Source organism: Blennius ocellaris, assembly GCF_963422515.1.
Source record: "Blennius ocellaris genome assembly, chromosome: 6".
NCBI lineage: Eukaryota > Metazoa > Chordata > Actinopteri > Blenniiformes > Blenniidae > Blennius > Blennius ocellaris.
The window spans coordinates 7,103,785-7,124,197 of record NC_137655.1 but is presented as its reverse complement, the minus strand read 5'-3'; the positions used below and the strand labels follow the sequence as shown (position 1 = coordinate 7,124,197).

At 41.4% G+C, this 20,413-nt stretch overlaps 1 protein-coding gene across 2 annotated transcripts; it reads left to right on the top strand.

Annotated features, from left to right (window-relative positions):
• Positions 1–272: 272 nt before the first annotated feature.
• On the top strand, positions 273–20,392 carry LOC308131650 (carboxy-terminal domain RNA polymerase II polypeptide A small phosphatase 1-like). 2 transcript variants are annotated; one of them, XM_080498460.1, is made up of 7 exons: positions 273–509; positions 9,060–9,208; positions 13,311–13,412; positions 17,784–17,840; positions 19,313–19,405; positions 19,712–19,897; positions 20,192–20,392. In XM_080498460.1, the coding sequence occupies exons 1-7, from the start codon at positions 434–436 to the stop codon at positions 20,318–20,320; spliced, it is 792 nt and encodes a 263-aa protein (XP_080354586.1). In that variant the 5' UTR covers positions 273–433; the 3' UTR covers positions 20,321–20,392. The 2 variants fall into 2 exon arrangements, with proteins under 2 accessions (XP_080354586.1, XP_080354585.1); XM_080498459.1 differs by lacking the exons at positions 273–509; positions 9,060–9,208 and adding an exon at positions 10,039–12,700.
• Positions 20,393–20,413: the final 21 nt, after the last annotated feature.

Below are 20,413 nucleotides of genomic sequence, written 5' to 3'. Positions count from 1 at the left end.
AAAAAACTGAAAATCCAACACACATTTAAACCACAGAATTAAAAAAGGAATGATATACTCTGAGTAAACTTCAACAACACAATACAATCATTACAAACTAATTAAATTGTTCAAACAGGGTTCTCTGCATTCACGGTTCACATCCTGCATTGTGGCTTTAAGAGCCGGGTGCCTTGAAACCGTCACGTTCCATGTTTGCCTTGTCCAATTTTAAACTTCCAACAACTTTTAGCCAATTTAGTTTTTCGAAACCAACCGTTTTTAAACACTTTTACCATTCAAGCGCAAGAGCAATGATACTTTTTTTAATGTTTCCCCGCTGTTAAGTGCTGTATTTTCTTCTATTTTTAGCGCGAGCAGGGAGTGGCAAAATATAAATATCTATCTTTTTCCCCCCATAAACTTCTAATTGTAACGTGTCCGCGCGGCGCTGATGGAGCCGACGTCGATCATCACGCAGGCGAAGAGAGACGAGGAGGAAGCAGCAGCAGCAACTTGTGTCCAGGAAGGTGAGTTTGGGAAAAGTTTTATGGAGCCACACTGGAGGTCGAGCGGAGCTTTAACCGGGGAACATGAGTCGGTTCTCCCCGGGAAAACACGCTCGCTTTCCCCGGACGCCAGCGACTCGCTCTGGAACTATTTATTTTATCAGCTACAACAACATTTAGAACCGAAAACCAGAGCCGGGCGAAAGTATGAGAAGTTAGTCGAAAGTGGGGGACGGATGTAAGTTTGGATTTTAATCCAGAGGATGTGTTTAGTTTGCTGCAGAGTGACACTTCAGCGCCATAAATAAGGGCTTCGCTGAAGGGGGCGTGGTCACGGTCACTGTAGTGGCGCTGACGCCACGCGATTGACAGCCGCATCAGCGTTCGGTTCACGTTACGAATCCATAACAAGTAGTTCCGACAGAAGAATCTGACTGGGCGAAAGATGAGCGTTGATATTTAGCCTGGCAGCACCGGGACTCTTCACTCATCTGTATCTCTCCGCCTCACATGTGGTCCTCCTAATATTATAAAATAATAATAATAATAATAATAATAAAACGATTTATATTCATACATAATTTATATATATGTATATGAATTATGTATGAATATACATATATTATATAGCATATATATATATATGTAATATATGTATATATAATATATATATATATATGTTTTAATATGAATAAATCAAGGTCTTTTTTAACATGAAAAACAGAAATGTAATTTCCCCCCCTCATTAAGTTAGGATTGCATTTGTCGATGATGAACAGCTACATTGGTACAATTGAATTAAATTTGTACAAAGCTGGATTTTGACCTGTCCCTCAACTAATTGCAGTTCTGCTGACTGTAATCCGCTTTTTTGTTGTTGACAGATCTTTACAAATGCACCATGTAAAAATCTTCAATCTTGCGAGTTTAATGGTAACCAGCTACTCATTGGACCAAAGTGTATTGAAGCAGGAGCCGTGCAGGATGGATGTTATTGATTAAGAGATTTGTTCTTCCAGATAACGTCGCTCTTCTCTTGCATACAATTAAAACCTGTTGTGTACTATGAACACTGCACAACATAGACTTTAGCAGTATGCGTGTTAGGTAGGTCTGCTATTCCCGGTCCTGCCACAGGGTGGCAATAGGTCCTTGTGTACAGTTGAAGCTGGCTCCAGCCTTGCTCTCATATTGCTGGATTCATGTCCAGAGGCGCCAACAAGAGAAGAAAGGGAAAACTTGTTTTTGCTCCGAGCAGTGCTGGTGTTACATGTACAGAGTGTTGCACACAGGCTGGAACCTGCATAATGTCTATTTTTCTTCCTCTTTTGATGTCCTCTTTTATGTTTAACTCCAAGTTTAATCAGCTTGTTTTTAATGTCACTTCTGCAGTGATTTGTAGTTTGTAATAGGCTGGTAATATATATTTATAACTTGTTTAGTGATCATTTTCCACTAGAGCCTGGTCTCGGCTCCTTAGTCTTGGTCTTGGGGTGCACTGGCCTTGGACTTGATTCGGTCTTGACTACAACACTATTTTCGACAATCCAGCAACTTCACCCTCAAAGTTTTGTTACCTTTGGTATATCAACAGTAAGGTGAATATTATTCAGATGCAAAAATATTCAAACCTTGGTCTGGCCCGACCTTGATGCACCACAATCCGGCGAAGCCAGCCGTCAGATTGTAAGTGGATATCAGGTGTCGGAGCGTCGGAAAGTCGGTCATGGGGGGCCTCATTCTTTCTTCGTCTGGATAGGAATAGAAGCCTCCGAGTTCACATGCATGCCCGAGGGTCCCAGATCAGCCCGCTTTCAGCTAAGTGGGCTAAAACATGCTGATGCGGCGCGAGGCCGCAATGCTGTAACCTCATTATCAGTGTCTGAGCAGTTCGGACAGGAGAGTGTGGGGAACGCAGAGGTAGAGTTCGCTTACTATTAATTTGCTTAATTAGACTCGTTGGGATCATGAACTGAATGGAGGATGCATGGATGAGGATTATATCTGCAATTGTGCAGCACACAAAAAACCCCACAATTATTATTATTTTTTTTTTTTTTTAAAGCAATAGAAGTGGTGCCCTTTAGATTATGTAGCAGGGATGCGATCAGTGTGTATCACTTAATCACAAATCAAGTGTCAAGAGTGAAAAGGCAGTCCAACATTCCCTTGGATCAGAATACAGTCCACATGTCTCGTGTGACTGCAGAACTGTGTGTACCGTACTGGTGGTTTCACTACGACGTGGCCACTTCTCAGTCATTGATGCCAGTTTAATGCACTCTCGTCGTTTTTCACAGTCTCATGCATGACCGACCCTTTTAACGTTACCTATTAAACATGTCACGAAGGCTCACGTCTCATTCTGTGAAGCGATTTTACTAAAGTTTTTATCGGTGTGTTAACGGCTGCAGCCTGTCGCATAAAAAAAAACCCCAACCCTGCATGTCACGTTTCCACTTTATTTTTAACCGCCATGGTAGTGGAGCTATCAGCACCCTCATCCGACTACCGACACCAATTATTAAGCGCTTTCACATCGGCATTAGTCATCACGAGTTATTTTTGCATCAATTTTCAAATCCCAGTCTGAATCCCAGCGTCTGTTTTGTTGCTACTTTTACTCGTAGTCATTAAGAACGGGATCCGCATGACTTCTGTGAAGTGCATCCCCCCCTCACGGGAGTGCATATCGGACTTTAAACGTGTCCGATTAATTCAAACAGACTAAAATAACATGTCTCTGCACCACCGTTTGACTTCCAACCAGCGGGTGTAACTTTAGCGGAACTTAATGAGAGAATCAGTCATTAGAAACCTGCGCAGTGCTGACATATCAGCTAATGTGTCGCTATCATACAACTATGCGCACGTTTTCAAGTGAAGGGAGACTAATAAAAGTAATGCACGACTTACTTTCAACTGTGCTCAAGTACTTATTTTTAGTAACTTGCACCACACTGGTAAGTAGTATTCCCAAAGTGTTTTACTGGCAGAGGAAGATCATCCCCACGTTGATGTTAGCATGTAGCTTGAAGCAGCTGTGCGCGCATAAATAAGCACCGTATGGCGACACGGTCGCCTGCTCCTGAGCTTTGTCGTGCACTCAGTAATAAACTGCAATGTTTAGCCTGTATATACAGCAGTGCAGTATGTGCTGCAGCTGCTGCACTTGGTTTATACTTGATGCGTCAAATACTGTACATTGAACTGTAGTCATACCCTCAAAAGTTTGTAGATTGACATCAGCTTCGATCACTTGCCCGCCACCACTCTCGTTTCAGAAATAGATGTAAGAAGAAGTTAAAAGTCAGAACGATCACTTTGAAAGGATCGTTACTATAAATCTGCCAAATCGTATATAAAAAAACAAAAATTGCAGCAAATATAGCTGAAAGTCCAATTACGTGACAATGGTGCTTGGAGTCAAACGTTCTGACTCTTTCCCCACATAATTGGCAGAAAATGCAACTTTCCTGAAATGCTGCTACTGCACATGAGCACTGCAACTGTTTTAAACAGTTTTAGTGTAAATGGTGCATTAGGCCTACACTGACAACAATGTAGTTTGGATGCCAGGCTACTGGTGGGCGCTGTTGTTTGTTTTTGTGAGGATGGTGGCAGCGGCAACATTTTTTTTGTGTTTACGCTCGTTTTTGTTTTCAGTCTCAACTACAGGTCCTTCCCACATACATGTAAATGCCTCTTTCTCTGTTATCTCATCATTTCTTACAGTGTGAAAGTGTGATCTAATTTAAAAAGCGAGATGAAATATTCAAGTAAGCTTTAATTAAAGGTTAACAAACTGACCCTCTCGTTTCTATATGCTGCACGAAGAATAGTGTTCATATTTAAAATGTAAAACAATATACATGCTCTGCTAAATAACAATATTAATCACTATGTGTGTGACTATTTTTGCAATGCAAGCTGGAAAATCAACTTCAAGTTGAAAATTATCAACTATTTAACTTGAAAGTTTGATGTCCACGAATAAATCGTGTCAGGCCACGTGCAGCGTACAGGCTCATTAAAGTTGCTGCTTTGCGCCCTAAGCTTTTAAATTTCATCTTGCACATCCATCAAAAATCTAAAAATAAGTGTAAGGGTTGCATCTTTTTTTAAGCAAATGTAATGAAGTTCTGAAACAGTAGCCGCACGTGAACCGATGGTTTAATGAAAGCTCTCCTTTTAATATCTGTCCGATGTAACGCTACCCGTCAGATTATTAAGACGACGAGCCGTTTGGGTTCGTGCCGTGTCACCCGGCTCATTTTGGACCGTAGCTCATCCGGTCAGGAGACAGTGCCGTTAGTGCAGGATCGGATTTGTGTTTATGTTTGACATTGACAATGCAGCTCTGAGGAAGCTTTGGCAATGATCCTGCACTGTAAGATCCAGTGTCATGGCTTCAATTCGATTCGGTTTTCTGTGCATGCACTGAGACCATATTGCACAGCGGGGCCATTTCCTCCATACATATATGAACTTGCCCTGTCCGCTCTATAAATATCTATATATCTGTTATAACTGCTGTCAGCAGCTGCGGTGGTGGGCTATTTTAAGCACAGTGATGTGTAATATCAGAAGAGGTTAGGCGCTGGGCATCGTGATGTTTTTTAGCCAGACTCGAGCGACAAGCCTGACGTTTCACCTGCCCTGTTCCTTCACACGTGTTTTGCACTCAAACTTTCATCGACCAGCGAGGCCTCCCGACTGACATGCCTTGACCAAAATGACAATCCTCCAGTGGCCTTGGCTTCACGAGGCCGTCAACAGGCCAAAGACGTAGTGGAAGAGGCCATCGAAAGTAGGTCAGGTGGAGCTGAATCTGGGCCAGGCAGTCAGGTGATGTGAGGATTCATTTGTTTTATTGTGATGAAATCAAGAATTAAAAACAAATTATTCTAATTGAATTCTTTTTTTTTTTTGTTGCTCTTCTTGTGCTCTCAATTTGCTTCTAAAAGAAAACTAATGATGTTAAAACTGAAAACAGCGTGAAAGTTGAAAATCTGTAAAAGTCAAATTACAAAAACCACATTTGTTTTGTAAAAGTTTCTCCTTGACACTCCAAACATCCTTCCCCAGACAGACTGTCCTCTGACAGCCTGAAAAAACAAATTTGAAGCTGACAGGTGACTCTAAATTGCACATAAGTGTGAGTGTGCGATTATTTATTATTCTTTTATCTGTCCATTTCCTGTCTATTATCCTCGAAATCGACTTCAATCGCAACCCTGAATTGGATAAAGTGGAATAACGCATGGAAGGAATAACTCTGAAAAGGAAGATTATATTTGCAATACATTAACAAGAGCAATGTCTTGTGTTTTCTCTATCAAGATATTTGTGGGCGTTTATTCAAGATCATGTTGCAACAAGTTAAAGGGTCAGTCTGTAGAAAAATGTCTTTGCTCTCAAACCACAACGGGCAAAATATTTCCAGAGAAGTTGAGTCCACAACACTGATGCACCACTATTTTTGACATTATAGTGGGAATGTCTGAAGCATTTTATGGTTTTTCTCTGTAGGCTATGCAGCAAGTCCCATTATTTAATATCAGCATGCTTTTGCTAACTACCGCTGAGTAACTCCTATTTTGACAGGTTTTTAAGTTAGGTTTAAATCAATAAAGTGTCAGCCATATTTGAAGTCCTGTTTACCTGAAAGTACAATGTGATTTGGCTCTCTTTTTGTTGGAGGGAGAAAATACTCCATACACCCTCTTGTGTCAGGAAGTGGTATTATGACAAGCATTTGGTTATGTTTGTAGTGATTTTCTCTGCAGCACGTTTTTCAACACCACACGAATTGTTCCTTAACTTGGACAAAGAGGTTTTGGTTGTTTTATTTTAGGGATATTTGAAACTAATAGTATCACACACTTAACCTTCACTAAACAACAGAAGCGATAAATAAGTTATCCTGTACTAATTACAGTGAAAATGTCTATCTATTCCTACAGGAAGAGGCCTTTTTTGTGAATGTATCCTTTAGTTCATGCCCCATCTGTATTATCAATAATTTTGTATAAAGTTCACAAAAAAAAATTACAATATCTTTTTTTTTTAATCCATGTATTCAGTGAATTTAAAATATGGGATTTAAACCACATTGATAATCTTATATCATGTTCAAAAACACACATTTATTTAGTGTTCCTTTCAAGTTCAGGTACTGATTAGAAAACATCAACAATCGATGTATCTTTTGACCTTCAGCGTAGTTTAGATGACTTTAGACGATGTCTTCAATGACGGTTTTTTCATTCGCCAGTGGCCAAACGGTGCCGCTTTTGTAAATGTCACACGTTTTCTCCAAAAGCAGGTTGACAGGTCTCTGATAGGCACCATACTGAGGCGACACATTTCGTCTCATCTGAGTGGCGTGCTAATGCCTCGGCTGACAGGCCTGACCGCCCATCACAGCTCAGTCAATTTGTCACAGGTTTTTCTTTCTTTGTAAACACCGGCTCTCGTCGCTCCGACACCAGCTGCTGTTTTCTACTGCTAATAGCGCCTTCTAACAGGGTGTTTGATGTCCGCGAATACAACATACAGTATATCAGGTTGAGGGCGGTTGGTTGTGCGCGTGGTGATAATAGCCGTAAGGAATGCCCTCAAATCATTTTTGCTTGATGTGAATCATTTCAACATGTTGCAGTTTGAACTTCAAGGGTTATATGAAGGCTACAGTTTTTTGTTGTTGTTTTTTTTAACTATTTATATTTATCTGGGGTTTTTTGGGGGGGCGTTTGCAAGTTAAAGGTAAATGCTAGGATATTGTTACATGCAGCAAAGCAAGCTTTCCTCCCCCTTCCCCATCCCATACCCTCTTCCCTTCACCAAATAACTATAAGAAAAACAATAACATGAAGGAGAACAAAATGATACGTTCCAAAATGGAACTGTTCATAGGCTGCAGTTACCAATAACACTGATTTTTGAGTTCAAAGGTGAAGGTCAAACTTCTTTTTTTCGGGACACCACTGTGACTCCTCTCTGCTCTGCTCTGGCTTTATGTAATTATCACATTTAGCAGCACTTATTGCTCTGCCTCATTTTGTACACGTGAGGTGTTCAGGTGCAGTGTTTTGCAGAAGTTGGTAGCATTTTGAAATTCATTCAGAAGTCTATAAGTTGTGTTACATTTTTTTTTTATTAAACTGACCTCAAGCACCTTACTGTTGATCGGGGGTGTCAAATGTACGGCCCGCCGGCCAAAGACTCCAATCGAGCACACAAGATGAATTTTGCCAGCTGTGAGAAATTAGGATATTACTGCAATTTACTTATTTGACCAACAGGCGTCTTTATCATGTAGTGAATCCATTCAGGTGATAAATGAAAAATGTAGAGTTCCAGCTTCTTGTGGCCAAATGTTTTATGCCTTTGAAGATGTAAACAGTGTAGTAAAACTCCACTGTGATCTGTGAGTTTGTAAAGCACATGGGGAATGGAGGCATGATGTTGGTGGAATTGCAGTTCTTCAATTCAAATTTTTAATTTTTCACGAGTTGTAACAGAATAATTCATGAAAATATGAACTTCTTAATGATGTATTAATACTTTTCTGTGCTAAAAAATGACAGAGATTTAAAGTTCTGGTTATTCATATATTATAATGTGATTATTTACTGGAGATCAAATTGCTCTGTGTGTGTCATCCGACGTAAAATTAGTTTTACAACCCTGCTTTAAAACGTGACTGAAGTCTTAAAAAAACAACAACAACAAAGAAACATCCTTGTGACACTTATATCATAGCAACGTCTGATTATTATGAAGAGCTATTATTTTTATGTGTATAGCCATTACTTTTATTCAGCTACACAATGTTTTGTTGATGCGTGATCAGTTATAAGATTAGATGACAAAATGTATGGGTTTTATGGAAGAATCTGAGAAAAAATAGCAGAACATATTTAATAGGTTCTACCAGTTGATGGCACTGACTTGACCAATGTGATTACTTTTAGCACGTTGAACGGAAGAAAGCAAAAAGAAGCACGTTGATATTTTACGTAACAAGCTAAATTCCGATAATGTAGACAGGTTGGGGATGTCCTCATCTGGCTATTTCAGAGCTGAAATATACACCTACACTTTTGTTATGCAATGTCTCCTAACCTTTTGCTGGCCATCTAAAATAGCCAGAGTGGATACACAACATGGCAGGACACAGTGGGGTGCTGCTGACAGCACAGCTGGAGGGATGCGCAGATCAGATGTACCGAATGGGCGGATGTGCCAATGCTAGCGTCACAGCATGGATCAGGTCCTGCTCGGACTGGACGGAGTAGATCTTATGGCATGGTCGGCCGTGAAATAAAACTGCCCGCAGTGCTGTCATGCGAATTTCATGCAGTTAGGTTTGATATCACTTTTTATTTGTAGCGATAGCCCGGTGTTTTTCATGCCAATGATTTGGCGCCAAGCTTCCGAATGGAAAAAAACGATAGAAAGCAAAGGTTAATGTCGGTCTCCGCTGTAGCGTAAGTATCCACTTGTTAAATGGTGCATGTATCTGTCATTTGGGAAAGATGTAGACACTTGTGTGTTTGTCTCCAGGTTCCAGCGAAGCTCCCGGTTTGAAGAAACCTCGTAGGAGAGGGCTACTGCACAGCCTTTTCCGCTGCTTGTGTCATGAAGAAACCGAGCCGCATTCAGATAACAACAACGCCCCCCTGCCCCTCGAAGAAAACGGGGCTCTCTCAAAAGTAAGTCCATCTCTCAATGTCCTTCTCTCACTTTCACCCGGGATATCACCTTACTCTCGCGCGCCATCTTCATGGTTTTTCGAGCAGCGAGTGGTCAGTTTGATTGGCAGCCATTCGATGCCTGAAACACATGTTTTCCTCAAAGCTCAAAGCTCTCCATGTTTACATCACCCATGAGCTGTAACAAATGACGGTGGTGAAAAGTACTTAGTGTTTCAGACGTCAATCAGGGAATTACACGAAGGCTGGAAATGGCTGAAATTTTAGAGATGCACGAGTTTGACCTGAAGATCACTGCTTTCCAAAAATCTATGATGAGCTGCTGCAAATGAAACATGACAGTAGGCACTTTGAAAGAGAAGCACCTTGGCTTCTCTCTCACAGCTTTATTACTGTATCTGGTATTCAGACCAATGGGTAATATGGTTTAAATATTCATAAAAAAATTATATATATATAATTTTTATTAAATAGTGTCTTATCTTTCACACTGGAACAAATGTGGCTGTTTGACACATCAATAACAAACCATGATTTATTTATGCAGCATTTTTGGATAATTGACAATACACCCTGTGGTTAAATTGAGTGTATTCGCGGAAAGCAGCATGTCTTTTGGCAGTTATTAACTAAAGATCAAGTGGTCAAGACATTTTCAGGTGTTGGTTTCAGATTTATGCCTGAGTTCAGCCTTTTATAGAGATTTGATATTCCAGAAGTTATTTGTCACGTCTCTCCAAGCCCCCAAAATAAATTGCTTGGTCTCTGGCCCCGGGAGAGTCGAGTCAAGTGCTCGTCTCAGTTTTGGTTGTGACAACCTGTCATGTCAGTGCGCATGCTGGTCCTGTTGCCGTTACTCTCTCGGGTGGGCCGTGGTCTCAGAGACTCCCCCCACCAGCTCTGTGCATATCCCCTCTGAATGGATGTCGAGGCTATCTGCCAGTCATTTCAAACTGGACTCAGCAGGAACCAATGCACGGAGGAAAAACTTTGAGCAGACACAATCCAGACCTAGAATCCATTTTTGATTAGATTTTTTTGGGGGGGATGTTTCCGGAAAGCTCATAGCAGAGCTGAAACTCAACACAACAGAAGCTGCCTTCTGAAGCCATGGTTGCTGAGCAATGCCAAGTCAGTGAAGCTGCAGATTTGACTGGCCCTTTGAAGGGAAGTGCTGATTTAGGCATAAAGATTCTTGCGGAGTACACTGAGCAGATCATCAGTGGAGAGATGGACCCTTCTGTGCTTTGTGTGGAACACTGTAACATGAACATAGGCAAGAGTGATCCCTGCACCTTTTGCAATGGACACACTGACAGCTTCGAGCAGCATTCAGCAAGCAGAGGATTTTTTGAACCAGACCAGACCCTCTCTGAGTGTGACACTTGGGGGTTAAGCCAACCATTTGACGAACGTGCTCTGTACTGTGAGTGTTTGAAACCTTTCAAGTCCCCTGAGCACTGCGCTAATCATAGCTTAGCTTCCAATTGTAGCCCTTGTCGTGAACACTGTGCAGGACACCTTCAATTATTTCAGCAATGTGAGCCCTCCGCTCAACAGTTGGAGTCTTCTGACTTTGAGCCAAAGGAATTGGAAGTGAACAGTGACAGTTTTAGCCAATGTGCAATGTCTGATTTGATACCTGGATGCACAAAAGACCCCGGGTTACCACAACAAAACGAGCCACGTGAGTGTTCTGACTCTGAGCCAGACACATCAACAGAGGACTCTGACCAATCTGAAATGCCTGCTTCCACCCCCGGCTCAATGGACTCACTGGACTACGGTGCTGAACACTGTGAGTATGACGAAATCCAAAACAACGAATCTGCGAATGACGATGAAGGCAGCTGTGAAAATGAACAACATGAAGAGGAGCCGAGTGATGAAGAGTCGGTCAGATTTTCAGAAGAGAGGTCTGTGGATGTTGACTGTGATGATGTTGAATACGCTCCTTTGGTTGGTGATGACTGCGACGCATACCTGTACGCCGAAGACAACGCCATGCATTTTGCTGCTGTAGACACGCTCACAGATCCCACTGAGTTCTATGACAACAAGGATCCTGAAACAAGTGAAGACGATGACAAAAGACAGGAGTCAGCTGCTTTGGACCAGTGCCCCTCTGACTGCAGCTCCGAGGACTGTGCTGAAGAAGACTGTACCTCAGACTATTCTTCTGGAGAAACAAGATCCTGTCAGACTTGTTTCGACTCCGAGCCTTGTTCGGAATCATCAGGAGAATCTGAAAAAGGCACTCAGGAAGATTCAAGTGACGAGCAGTGGGATTCTTTTGACGATGAAGAAGAAACGCATAAGATTAACGGAAGTAATGACGATTTCGAGAAAAAAGTTGTTGCTGATATTGCTGTTGAGGATTACTTTGATTTGTTCGACAGAGCTGATAGTTATGATCACATGTTTGCACAGAAGCAGCGATACATCTCCTGCTTCGATGGGGGAGATATCCATGACCGACTGTATCTCGAAGAAGAAGCCCAGCTGCGCGACGTCAAAAATCTCCATAAAATTGAAGTTGTAATCCAGGAAAACAATGTGCTGAGAACCAGTGTGTGTCATGAAGATGCGCCTGATACTTGCGAGGAAGATGCAAGCCAGAGAGATGAGTCATCAGAGTGCTCAGAGGATCAATCTGGATCAAGTTCAGCAGGAGACGAAGCCGATGGAGATGATTCAGAGACCCAGGAGAATAGCGAGGAAGCTGAAGATGACGACGTCCGTTTCGATGGCGAGGGTTGTACTTTTAATGACGATGTTTCTAAACTCTGCAAGGAAGAAACGGAGGACTGCCCGTCCTCTGCCAGCGAGGACAGTATGTATGCCCCTTTTGCGAAAGAAATCTCTGTCGAAGGTGACGCTTACGAAGACGAGGTTAACGTCTCTGTGAATGATAAAACGGAGGAGATTAAAACATCTTGGACTGATCGAGAAGAGCCCATGGACAAAGTTTTTATCGCATGCTCAGAAATGGAGCCATATTGTTCACTTTTTGATATTGAAGAATTGGGAGAGCTTTGTGATTCAGGTGTTGAGGACTACTATTCGTATCACGTTTTAAATAGTCAGTCATTTGTGAAACAAGCCCTGAAAGAATGTCTTATGGGTGGAAAATTGTACAAGCAAAAGATCAATAGAAAAGTTGAGAAGGAGGTTGAGTTACAGGTCGCCAAGATTCACCCAGAGAAATCTACTACATTTGAAATCACCAAAGTTATTGACTTGAACTCACAAACTGCAGAATCGGACGATGAATGTGGCACTGAGGACATTTCAAGAGAAATACGACCTCCTTCAGATATTATTCACAGTGTTGTCTCAGAAAATACCAAAATTGTGGGCCGGGAGGCGCTGGCTGAAGGGACCGAGGAAGACGAGGCCTATAGACAAAGCGGGGATTCAGATGAGGAGCAGAGTGATGACGAGGCCGATGAGAATTGTGAATGCGAGTACTGCATTCCTCCAACAGAGCAGGTACGGTACACGTTTTGCCTAAAGAGTGGACTCCTCAGTTTGAAAAAAAAAAAAGGCAACATTTTGAGTAATCTCAAATCATCCAAGGGAAAAAAAAACCCTCCTCGGTCTATTTTTACACATGTGAAGGGACGTGCTGTCAGCCCCGTCAGCAGACACGTTTACAGGAGATCAGGAGTTGGCATATTGTGTGGTATCTGTGTCAAACTGTGATTCCGCTCACATGGGAGCACACAAACACGCACCAGTATGACAGGCAGCTCGTTCGGTCACGCCAGCTCGTTTTTAGAAGCAGATTCGCATCAACAAACCACGATCGCAGTCCACTCGTTGAGGGATGAGAGGCGGCGCTGCGATGTGAGCGTGCTCCATCAGCAGTGCAGCAGCTGTAGCATCTGAAGGTTTCCTGTAACCTCTCACCGAAACACCACAACACAATTCAGTCCAGTTGACAGGACACTCTCAATGAGCCAAGTGACCTTTTTCCTGTTTTGGGTAACAGTATCTGCTCGAGCAGCTGCTCATCTTGTAAGACAAAGAATTGAGCATTTTAATGAGTAGCGTTATTTTCCATATATAAGCTTTAGAACTTAACCATGTCTGTTTTCAGATTCACACCGAGCCGCTGCTCCCACAACTCCCGTCAAATGCATCAGGGAAGATCTGTGTGGTGATTGACTTGGATGAAACACTAGTGCATAGTTCCTTCAAGGTAAGTGTACCTGCGCGACCTACTTTCTCATATCCATATGCTATATACGTATGTTGAGGTTTTTTCTGTCTGCACATGGAAGAGAAACCATTTCAAGTAGTGGAACCTTGGGCTGTAAAGAAAGATCAAGTTCTTTCAGTGAACTTTTGCAGCCGTATTCTTCTTTTTACAGATGATATTGAGATTTCTTCTTATCAAGGTCAACAAGTGGAAGTCTGAAGTTGAGTTTCTCAAAAAATGAGCCTGTACCTCCTGTTACGGCACATTTTATTGAATACATCTTTCAAAATTGGATGTATTATAAATCTTTAATCTATGACATTTCTGAGTGGAAGCTCATTTGATTTACATACGACTATACATTGCAACAGCTCTGCTTGTATTTCCTTGAGAATATTAAGCACAGCTACCAAAGTGCTCCAAATATTCAAGTAATGAGTTTCACTGATTAAAAACCTGCAATAAATTTTCTCTTTATTGCAGTCCATTGTAAGTGATGAAAATGTCTCTATTTTCACAAAACCAAACAATCACTACCAACAATTCTTACAATTTTATCATAAAGCCTATTTTAATGAAATCTTGTGGTACAAAATACAGTGACATGTCCCAAAAAAACATCTATGCATGTTTTTACAAACTCACCCTGACAGCACAGCTTCGATGCTAGTTCGATAACAGTGAGAGAGCTATCTTTCATGGCAGCGTCACTAATATCTCCGTTCTGCTCTCTTTTCTTGAATTTGGGTAGATTGGAGCCTCTTGCGAGCCGTTTTTGGCCAGTGAGCCTTATGTTTGTCATCCTTGCTTTAACCCTTGTCAAAACATTGGTTTGTTAAGTATTTATCGATAGAATTCATGAGAATGTTTAGTATTGCTTGTTAATAAACTATTCAGCTTGTATTTTTAAATTAACTGGTGCTTTCTTCTGAAAACTGCAATACTTTGTTGCTTGTGAGGTAGGTTGGGTAAAGTACAGGCCAGTGGGGGCTTCAAAGTTGGAGAAGTGAGTTTTTGTTTGGAGGTTTACAAGTTTGAATCCCACTGTGGGTCCCTGCTTCTAGAATAAATGTGCCTAAAGCTCATAGTATGACTTAAATGCAGTAATTTCCTCAAGCAGATCAATAAGCATGCTTTCTTTTGTTCTTTCTTAACAACGAGTTAGCTTGAGATCTTGAAAGAAATTTTTACATGTGTATGTTCCAAAAGTCCCCCAACATAGGTCAATTGTTAATGTTCATCTGCCTACTGAGCAGTAATATTTATGCTTAAAAAGACAATTTGTGTTTCGACAGCAGAACCAAAGTTATTGTGATTTTACCTTCATGGTTACGGTCAAAGCAGTGTGAAATAGTGGAAATTAAATCTAAAAAAAAAGAGGTGAATGCGCTTCGAGAAAGTTATAAACCAAATGCATTTCATTTTTTTCCTCTTGTTAGGATGTTTTCATTAAGAATGAGTTAATGCCGGTTGTAATACAAATGCTCTGATTTCAATTTGAAGGTTTATTTTTCATCACATCATTGTGTAGAAGTATCACACTGTCATTCAAACATAATCCACAAAGATATACAAACAATTGAGTGACATAATGGAAACAAACCTAGTTTTGAATGACATGTTTATTTAAGTCATTTATCGAACAGAATACAATCATATACTGATAATAATGTGGTTAGTATGCCGGGCAATTTGGGCTGAGTTGAAAAGTCATTGATGTTCTTTGCTCGAACACTTGAATACAATTGATCTTATCGTGCTTTCAACAGCAATAATTTGAAGGCTTTATATCTCATCCCATTGGTTTGGATTCTGTTACATTGTTACTGTTACATGTTCGTAATGATTGAAACAGCTGAACCTCTTTATATCTCGCTAACATGACTGTCATTCAATGAATGAAAGATCAAAAGTTAAGGTCATTTGAAATTGACATTATTCCCACAGATTTTGAAACTGCAGTCATACGATAGTATGTTTAATATGTTTTTAAAACAGGCTCGAGATGAATGCAATTTCAGTTTTGTCCCTTGTTGACTGTTGAAGCGGTCAACAGGGAAGGTAAATGTAACCGGATCTACTACTGCGACTTTAAATGGATTGTTGTAAATCTGTTGCTTCAGATTTGGTAGAGTTTCAGACGATCATTTTTAGAACCAGTTCTCCAGCAGCCGTGTCGCTGACGTCTTTTTATAAAGCTGTTAGTCACTCTTTAGTTTACAGTTTTGATTTCACTCTTGGTTAACTATCAGGCGTTTTCCATGTCTTCAAACCCAGTGCCCTCCAGTTTTGCAGCTGTTCCTGACTCCTCGTGGGAATTTTTTTTTTTCTTTTTAAAGGTAGAAATGGTAGAAAATAGCTGCAGGGTTATGAGGTTAATTACCTAAAGGTCATCTTTTTAGTGGTCAGATGTGCCTAGATGGACACACTCGTGCTCTCCCTGCTGTGAGGCGTCCATGTCAAAGTAAACAATCCCCCCCTGCCAAGCTAAAGTGCTCAAAAATAGCAGCGTGATTCTCACTGTATCGTTTTGCACATTTTTGGAAGGCATACACCTCATTTTGTGTAAAACGACTCTTATATACTGATCCCTGTACTCAGTTGTACACTGATGGGTTTACTGGTGTCACAAGCGAGTGGTGTCTTGCAAACCCCGTTAAAGTTGTTCCAATCAGACTAGTAATGATATGAAGTCTTTTCCGTCTATGAGTGGAAGACACTTGAGTTTTAAAATGCTTTTCGACCTTCCAACCATGCATCAACCTTCACAATGTGCTTCCTTTGATCAGTTCGATACCTTTTATGGTATCATTCAACCAACAAAGTAATCAATGCCAACAGTCTGGGCTCCTGTATCACGACAAATTATGTAATGAATGCCATGTGGTGTTTAGTCCTTCTCAGGTCACAGACTGTCCTAAGCGATGTCATTGGATATCGCCATCCGCCCCGCGTAAACAGGGTCAGCCTCCATGAACCCCATTTTTAACGCTCCGCTGAGATTAAAACTCGTTACTACCTCGGTGCTTTAACCAGAAATTGACGTATGAGAGTATGTTTCCTGCGAAAGGCAGAAGAAAGCCAGAGAAATTCTATAGATGGTACGAGAAACATTCAGCTCACTCTCACTGAGGGGGTGCATGCATCAGCCCGGGGGGAGTAACATCTGAAGTATTACATTTCAGCCTGAAGTCATCCTATTGGCTTTCTGACAGATTAACGCCACCCATTCTGAATACGAAAGGACAGAAAGCCTTAACTCTTTAATCAGTCATTTTGTATGCATGCCGGTGTTTATGCAACAGATTCATAGTTGCAAAGAATCCCACTTGATGAAGCATTTTGAATTAAAACAAGTCAATCTTGGCAGAAGTTATTAGAGACTTCAGAAAAATGTGTTTTCAAAGATACACATTTATTAATTTTGAACTTTATTTTCCAGACAATTTTAAGTAAATGTTCTGTGAAAAGTTTCAGAATTTCGTCAGTATCCTATAGAAAATAAAAAAAACAACCTGTAATCGTTTTGTGTATGCATTTGTAATGAGTAATATACTAGTTTAATGAACATGTGGTCAGATATCATGTCACAACTTGGCTTTTTAAAAAAAAAACATATTTCTGAGTTGAAAACATCAATCTTTTGCACTGATTCGGAAGAAAAGCTGTGCCGCCAATGTAAGATACACTATTTATGCTGTTATGAGGAAATGTAGGCAGAAGTGTTGTGCACTGAGAATAATCTTTACATGTTCTATAAATCCTGCACAAGCAAAGTCTTTCTTAAAGTTTAACACAGATGTTAAAGGAGGAGGTTGTTTTGGAAGAAATTTGAGGAAAAAAATGTGCCAAATATGGACAATTGCTTCATGAATGGTTGCGAAAAGTGGACGTTGGGGATATGTTTGCTACCTGATGGCTGTAAAATAATCAGAAACAGGTGGACGTTTCCCAACAGGACTTAAAATCTCTTTATTATCTTTTTTTTAATTTCACATGCTCAGAATGTCCAGCACCCAGTTGTTGCATGTGATATGCATTAATTTAATATGGATCCTTCCACTTTCTATTTGAGTCTTTCATGCATTACCTCACAGTATACCAATCTAGGCCATGGTGCCATGCCTTATATAGAACCAGCTTGCTGTGATACTAACATTTGAGAAGCATATTTCAAGAGTGCAAACTGCCTTAGTAAATCAGAGGTTTAATGGGTGCTGTCACTATCTGTAGAGTCTGGAGTTTTGAGATCGAGTTGACTTCGTTGTGATCTTCATGTTACACCCCATTGTATTGAAAAAAAAAAACAAGCGAGTATTCTTTGTAGAGGCATTGATAGAATGATCGTGTTTGTGTTTGTGTTTCCAACAGCCAGTGAACAATGCAGATTTTATCATTCCAGTGGAAATCGATGGAACGGTTCACCAGGTAGGCACTTGACACACTTTCAGTGACCTTTTGCCAGAATATGGCTGCATCTGTAAGCCTCCCTTCTAAAAGTTCCACTCTGTGTGGAAAAGATCCTTACTCATGATGATGTAGGTGTCCGAATAGTCGGAACTTGCTGTTACGACCGCCTCCTTATAAAAATAAGTAAAATAAGTAATTAAAATTAATAAAAAAAAAAAAAAACCTGCCGAAACAACAGTGTGCGAGCTGCCGAACAGAACTCTCTCTCACTCTCTGTTGACGACTCCAAGCAGAAGGTGCCTATTTCAGTGGCCTGACGAAAAGAGCAAAGCCTGACAGGCTTCTCAGAAGTCACTGGCCATCAATCTCTGTCTGCCCTGCTCGTTGGCACTCGTTGGGAGGAGCAGCTACTGTTTCCCTGCAGGCTCTGAGTGGTAACTGCAATGTGTTGTGCTCGGCCTTCCAGAAGACAGAGGAGCCTCTGTTGTCCAGAAGGGCCTGGGTCTGTTTCAAGTAATCCAGGATAGGCTTGTTAAAACGTAGGGAAAGCCTATTCGGGAAGACTTGGTTCAGAAACAAGGCTGCCAACATCTCAGTGGATGTAGACAGAAAGTTCTGTTCATGATTTGATTTTTATAGACCTTCGTTATCTTTACATCAATTAACACATTAATAACCCCTTAACTAGTTTACATAATGAGGAACGCATCAACAGCTGTCTACCTAAAGTGGTTTAGTTTCCCCGTGTGATGGACTGTCCGTGAGCAGCACTAGACCTTTCAAGGTTTCTCATAAGTACTGAGCACCAAGACACGAGCTGCTGCCTTCTTCATTCCTGGAAGTTACGAGGTGTTACGTCCCTAGAAGGCCTTCGTGTCCAGTACATCTCAAAGATGGTTGATTGGATGGAGATCAGAGGCATTTGGAGGCCATGTCAACACCTTGACCTTGTTGTCATGCTCGTCTAACCACTCCTGCGCTATTTTTCCAGTGTGGTTACAGTTAGGGAGTGTTGCTTTGCTTAAAGAGTGACCGAGGACTACATATTCCATGCAGGGGTATGTTTTGCTACAATCGCCTTTGGAGGCTTTATATAATATGGAGTGCAAAAAACCCCCCAAAAAAACAAAATGGGTGATGATGTGTCATAAAGACGAAGTTGTCGGAACAAAGAGCTACAACAAAGTAGTAGAATCTCGTGAAGAAACTGTAAGACCAAAGGCCTGCTACAAGCTGTGATTTTAACAATTGGGCATTATTATCGTTTTACACCATCCATAAAAAACAAACTGGTGAAGTACTCCGGAATACAGTGTAAATGCTTGATTGACAAACAATCGTATTATCTTGGGAGGGGCGGGACCTCTGTGATTTGAAGTGATTTTGAATAACAAATCGGTTATTTTATTTATCAAGCATTTCCTGTTTGTTTTCCTAATTACACAATCCTATGGATTTCAAACTGTACTGATCTTCCTGTTTGCCCTCAGGTTTACGTGCTGAAGAGACCTCACGTTGATGAATTCCTCAAGAGGATGGGCGAAATGTTTGAGTGTGTTTTGTTCACTGCCAGCTTATCCAAGGTCAGTTCTGTCTCCTACTTTTTCGTTGTACCCTCTAGCTAAGAAGCTGCGAACGACGGGTGACACTTTGGACTCGGTGGCTGGAGTGTGTGATTTATTGCCGACCTTCTACATAAAGACATATTTATGATACCTGCCCGCACATACTAACCTCTTAACATTTACTTCAAACTGCATCAACCTCGACTTCACTCTGAAGCGTCTGGCCAGCCGTTACTCGCCCGCACACGCATGCTGTTGATTCATCATTTATTGATGGTTGAAAAAAAAAATAAAAAAGCTCTTGCCCTGTCGTCGTCCCAACAGTACGCGGATCCCGTGTCGGACCTGCTGGATAAGTACGGCGCATTCCAGAGCCGTCTCTTTAGAGAGTCCTGCGTCTTCCACAGAGGGAACTACGTGAAGGATCTGAGCCGTTTGGGAAGAGAACTCAACAGAGTCGTCATCATCGACAACTCTCCGGCCTCCTACGTCTTCCACCCCGACAACGCAGTACGACATTTCTCTTCACTTCAGACGCTACTTAAAATCATGATCGATTCACAAATACCACCATCTGGGTACTTGACGAGAACACGTATGAGTACTTTTTAAAAAATGTATTTAATTACAGATGATTCAAAGTTAACTTCGTTCTTCTGAACAATGTAGCAAAATCACTCAATTGCATTCACGCCGACATAACAAAATGTGCAATGCGCTTTAAATTATGTTAAAAAGCATATTATTCTGTGTCGATGTGACGCTGTCCTCAACTCCCACGATGCTCTGTGGCGCCTGTTCCAGGTTCCCGTGGCGTCCTGGTTCGACGACATGGCGGACACGGAGCTCCTGGATCTCATCCCCTTCTTCGAGAGACTCAGCCGGGTGGACGACGTCTACGAGCAGCTCAGCCAGCAGAGGACTTCCAGTTAACGGACCGGAAAACCATCAGCTGCTGGTCGTGACGGGGCCACGGAGAGCCGGGGAGGGGAGGGAGGGAGGGGAGGGAGGGGGGGTACGTAGGGC

What these genes read in the sequence shown, in the direction of transcription:
- LOC308131650 (XM_080498459.1), top strand. Translation starts at nt 10,319, where the DNA reads ATGGTTGCTGAGCAATGCCAAGTCAGTGAAGCTGCAGATTTGACTGGC. An exon ending in GCATTCCTCCAACAGAGCAG is followed by an intron (nt 12,701 to 13,310) that starts GTACGGTACACG and finishes GTCTGTTTTCAG; the next exon opens with ATTCACACCGAGCCGCTGCT. An exon ending in TCTTCCACCCCGACAACGCA is followed by an intron (nt 19,898 to 20,191) that starts GTACGACATTTC and finishes CGCCTGTTCCAG; the next exon opens with GTTCCCGTGGCGTCCTGGTT.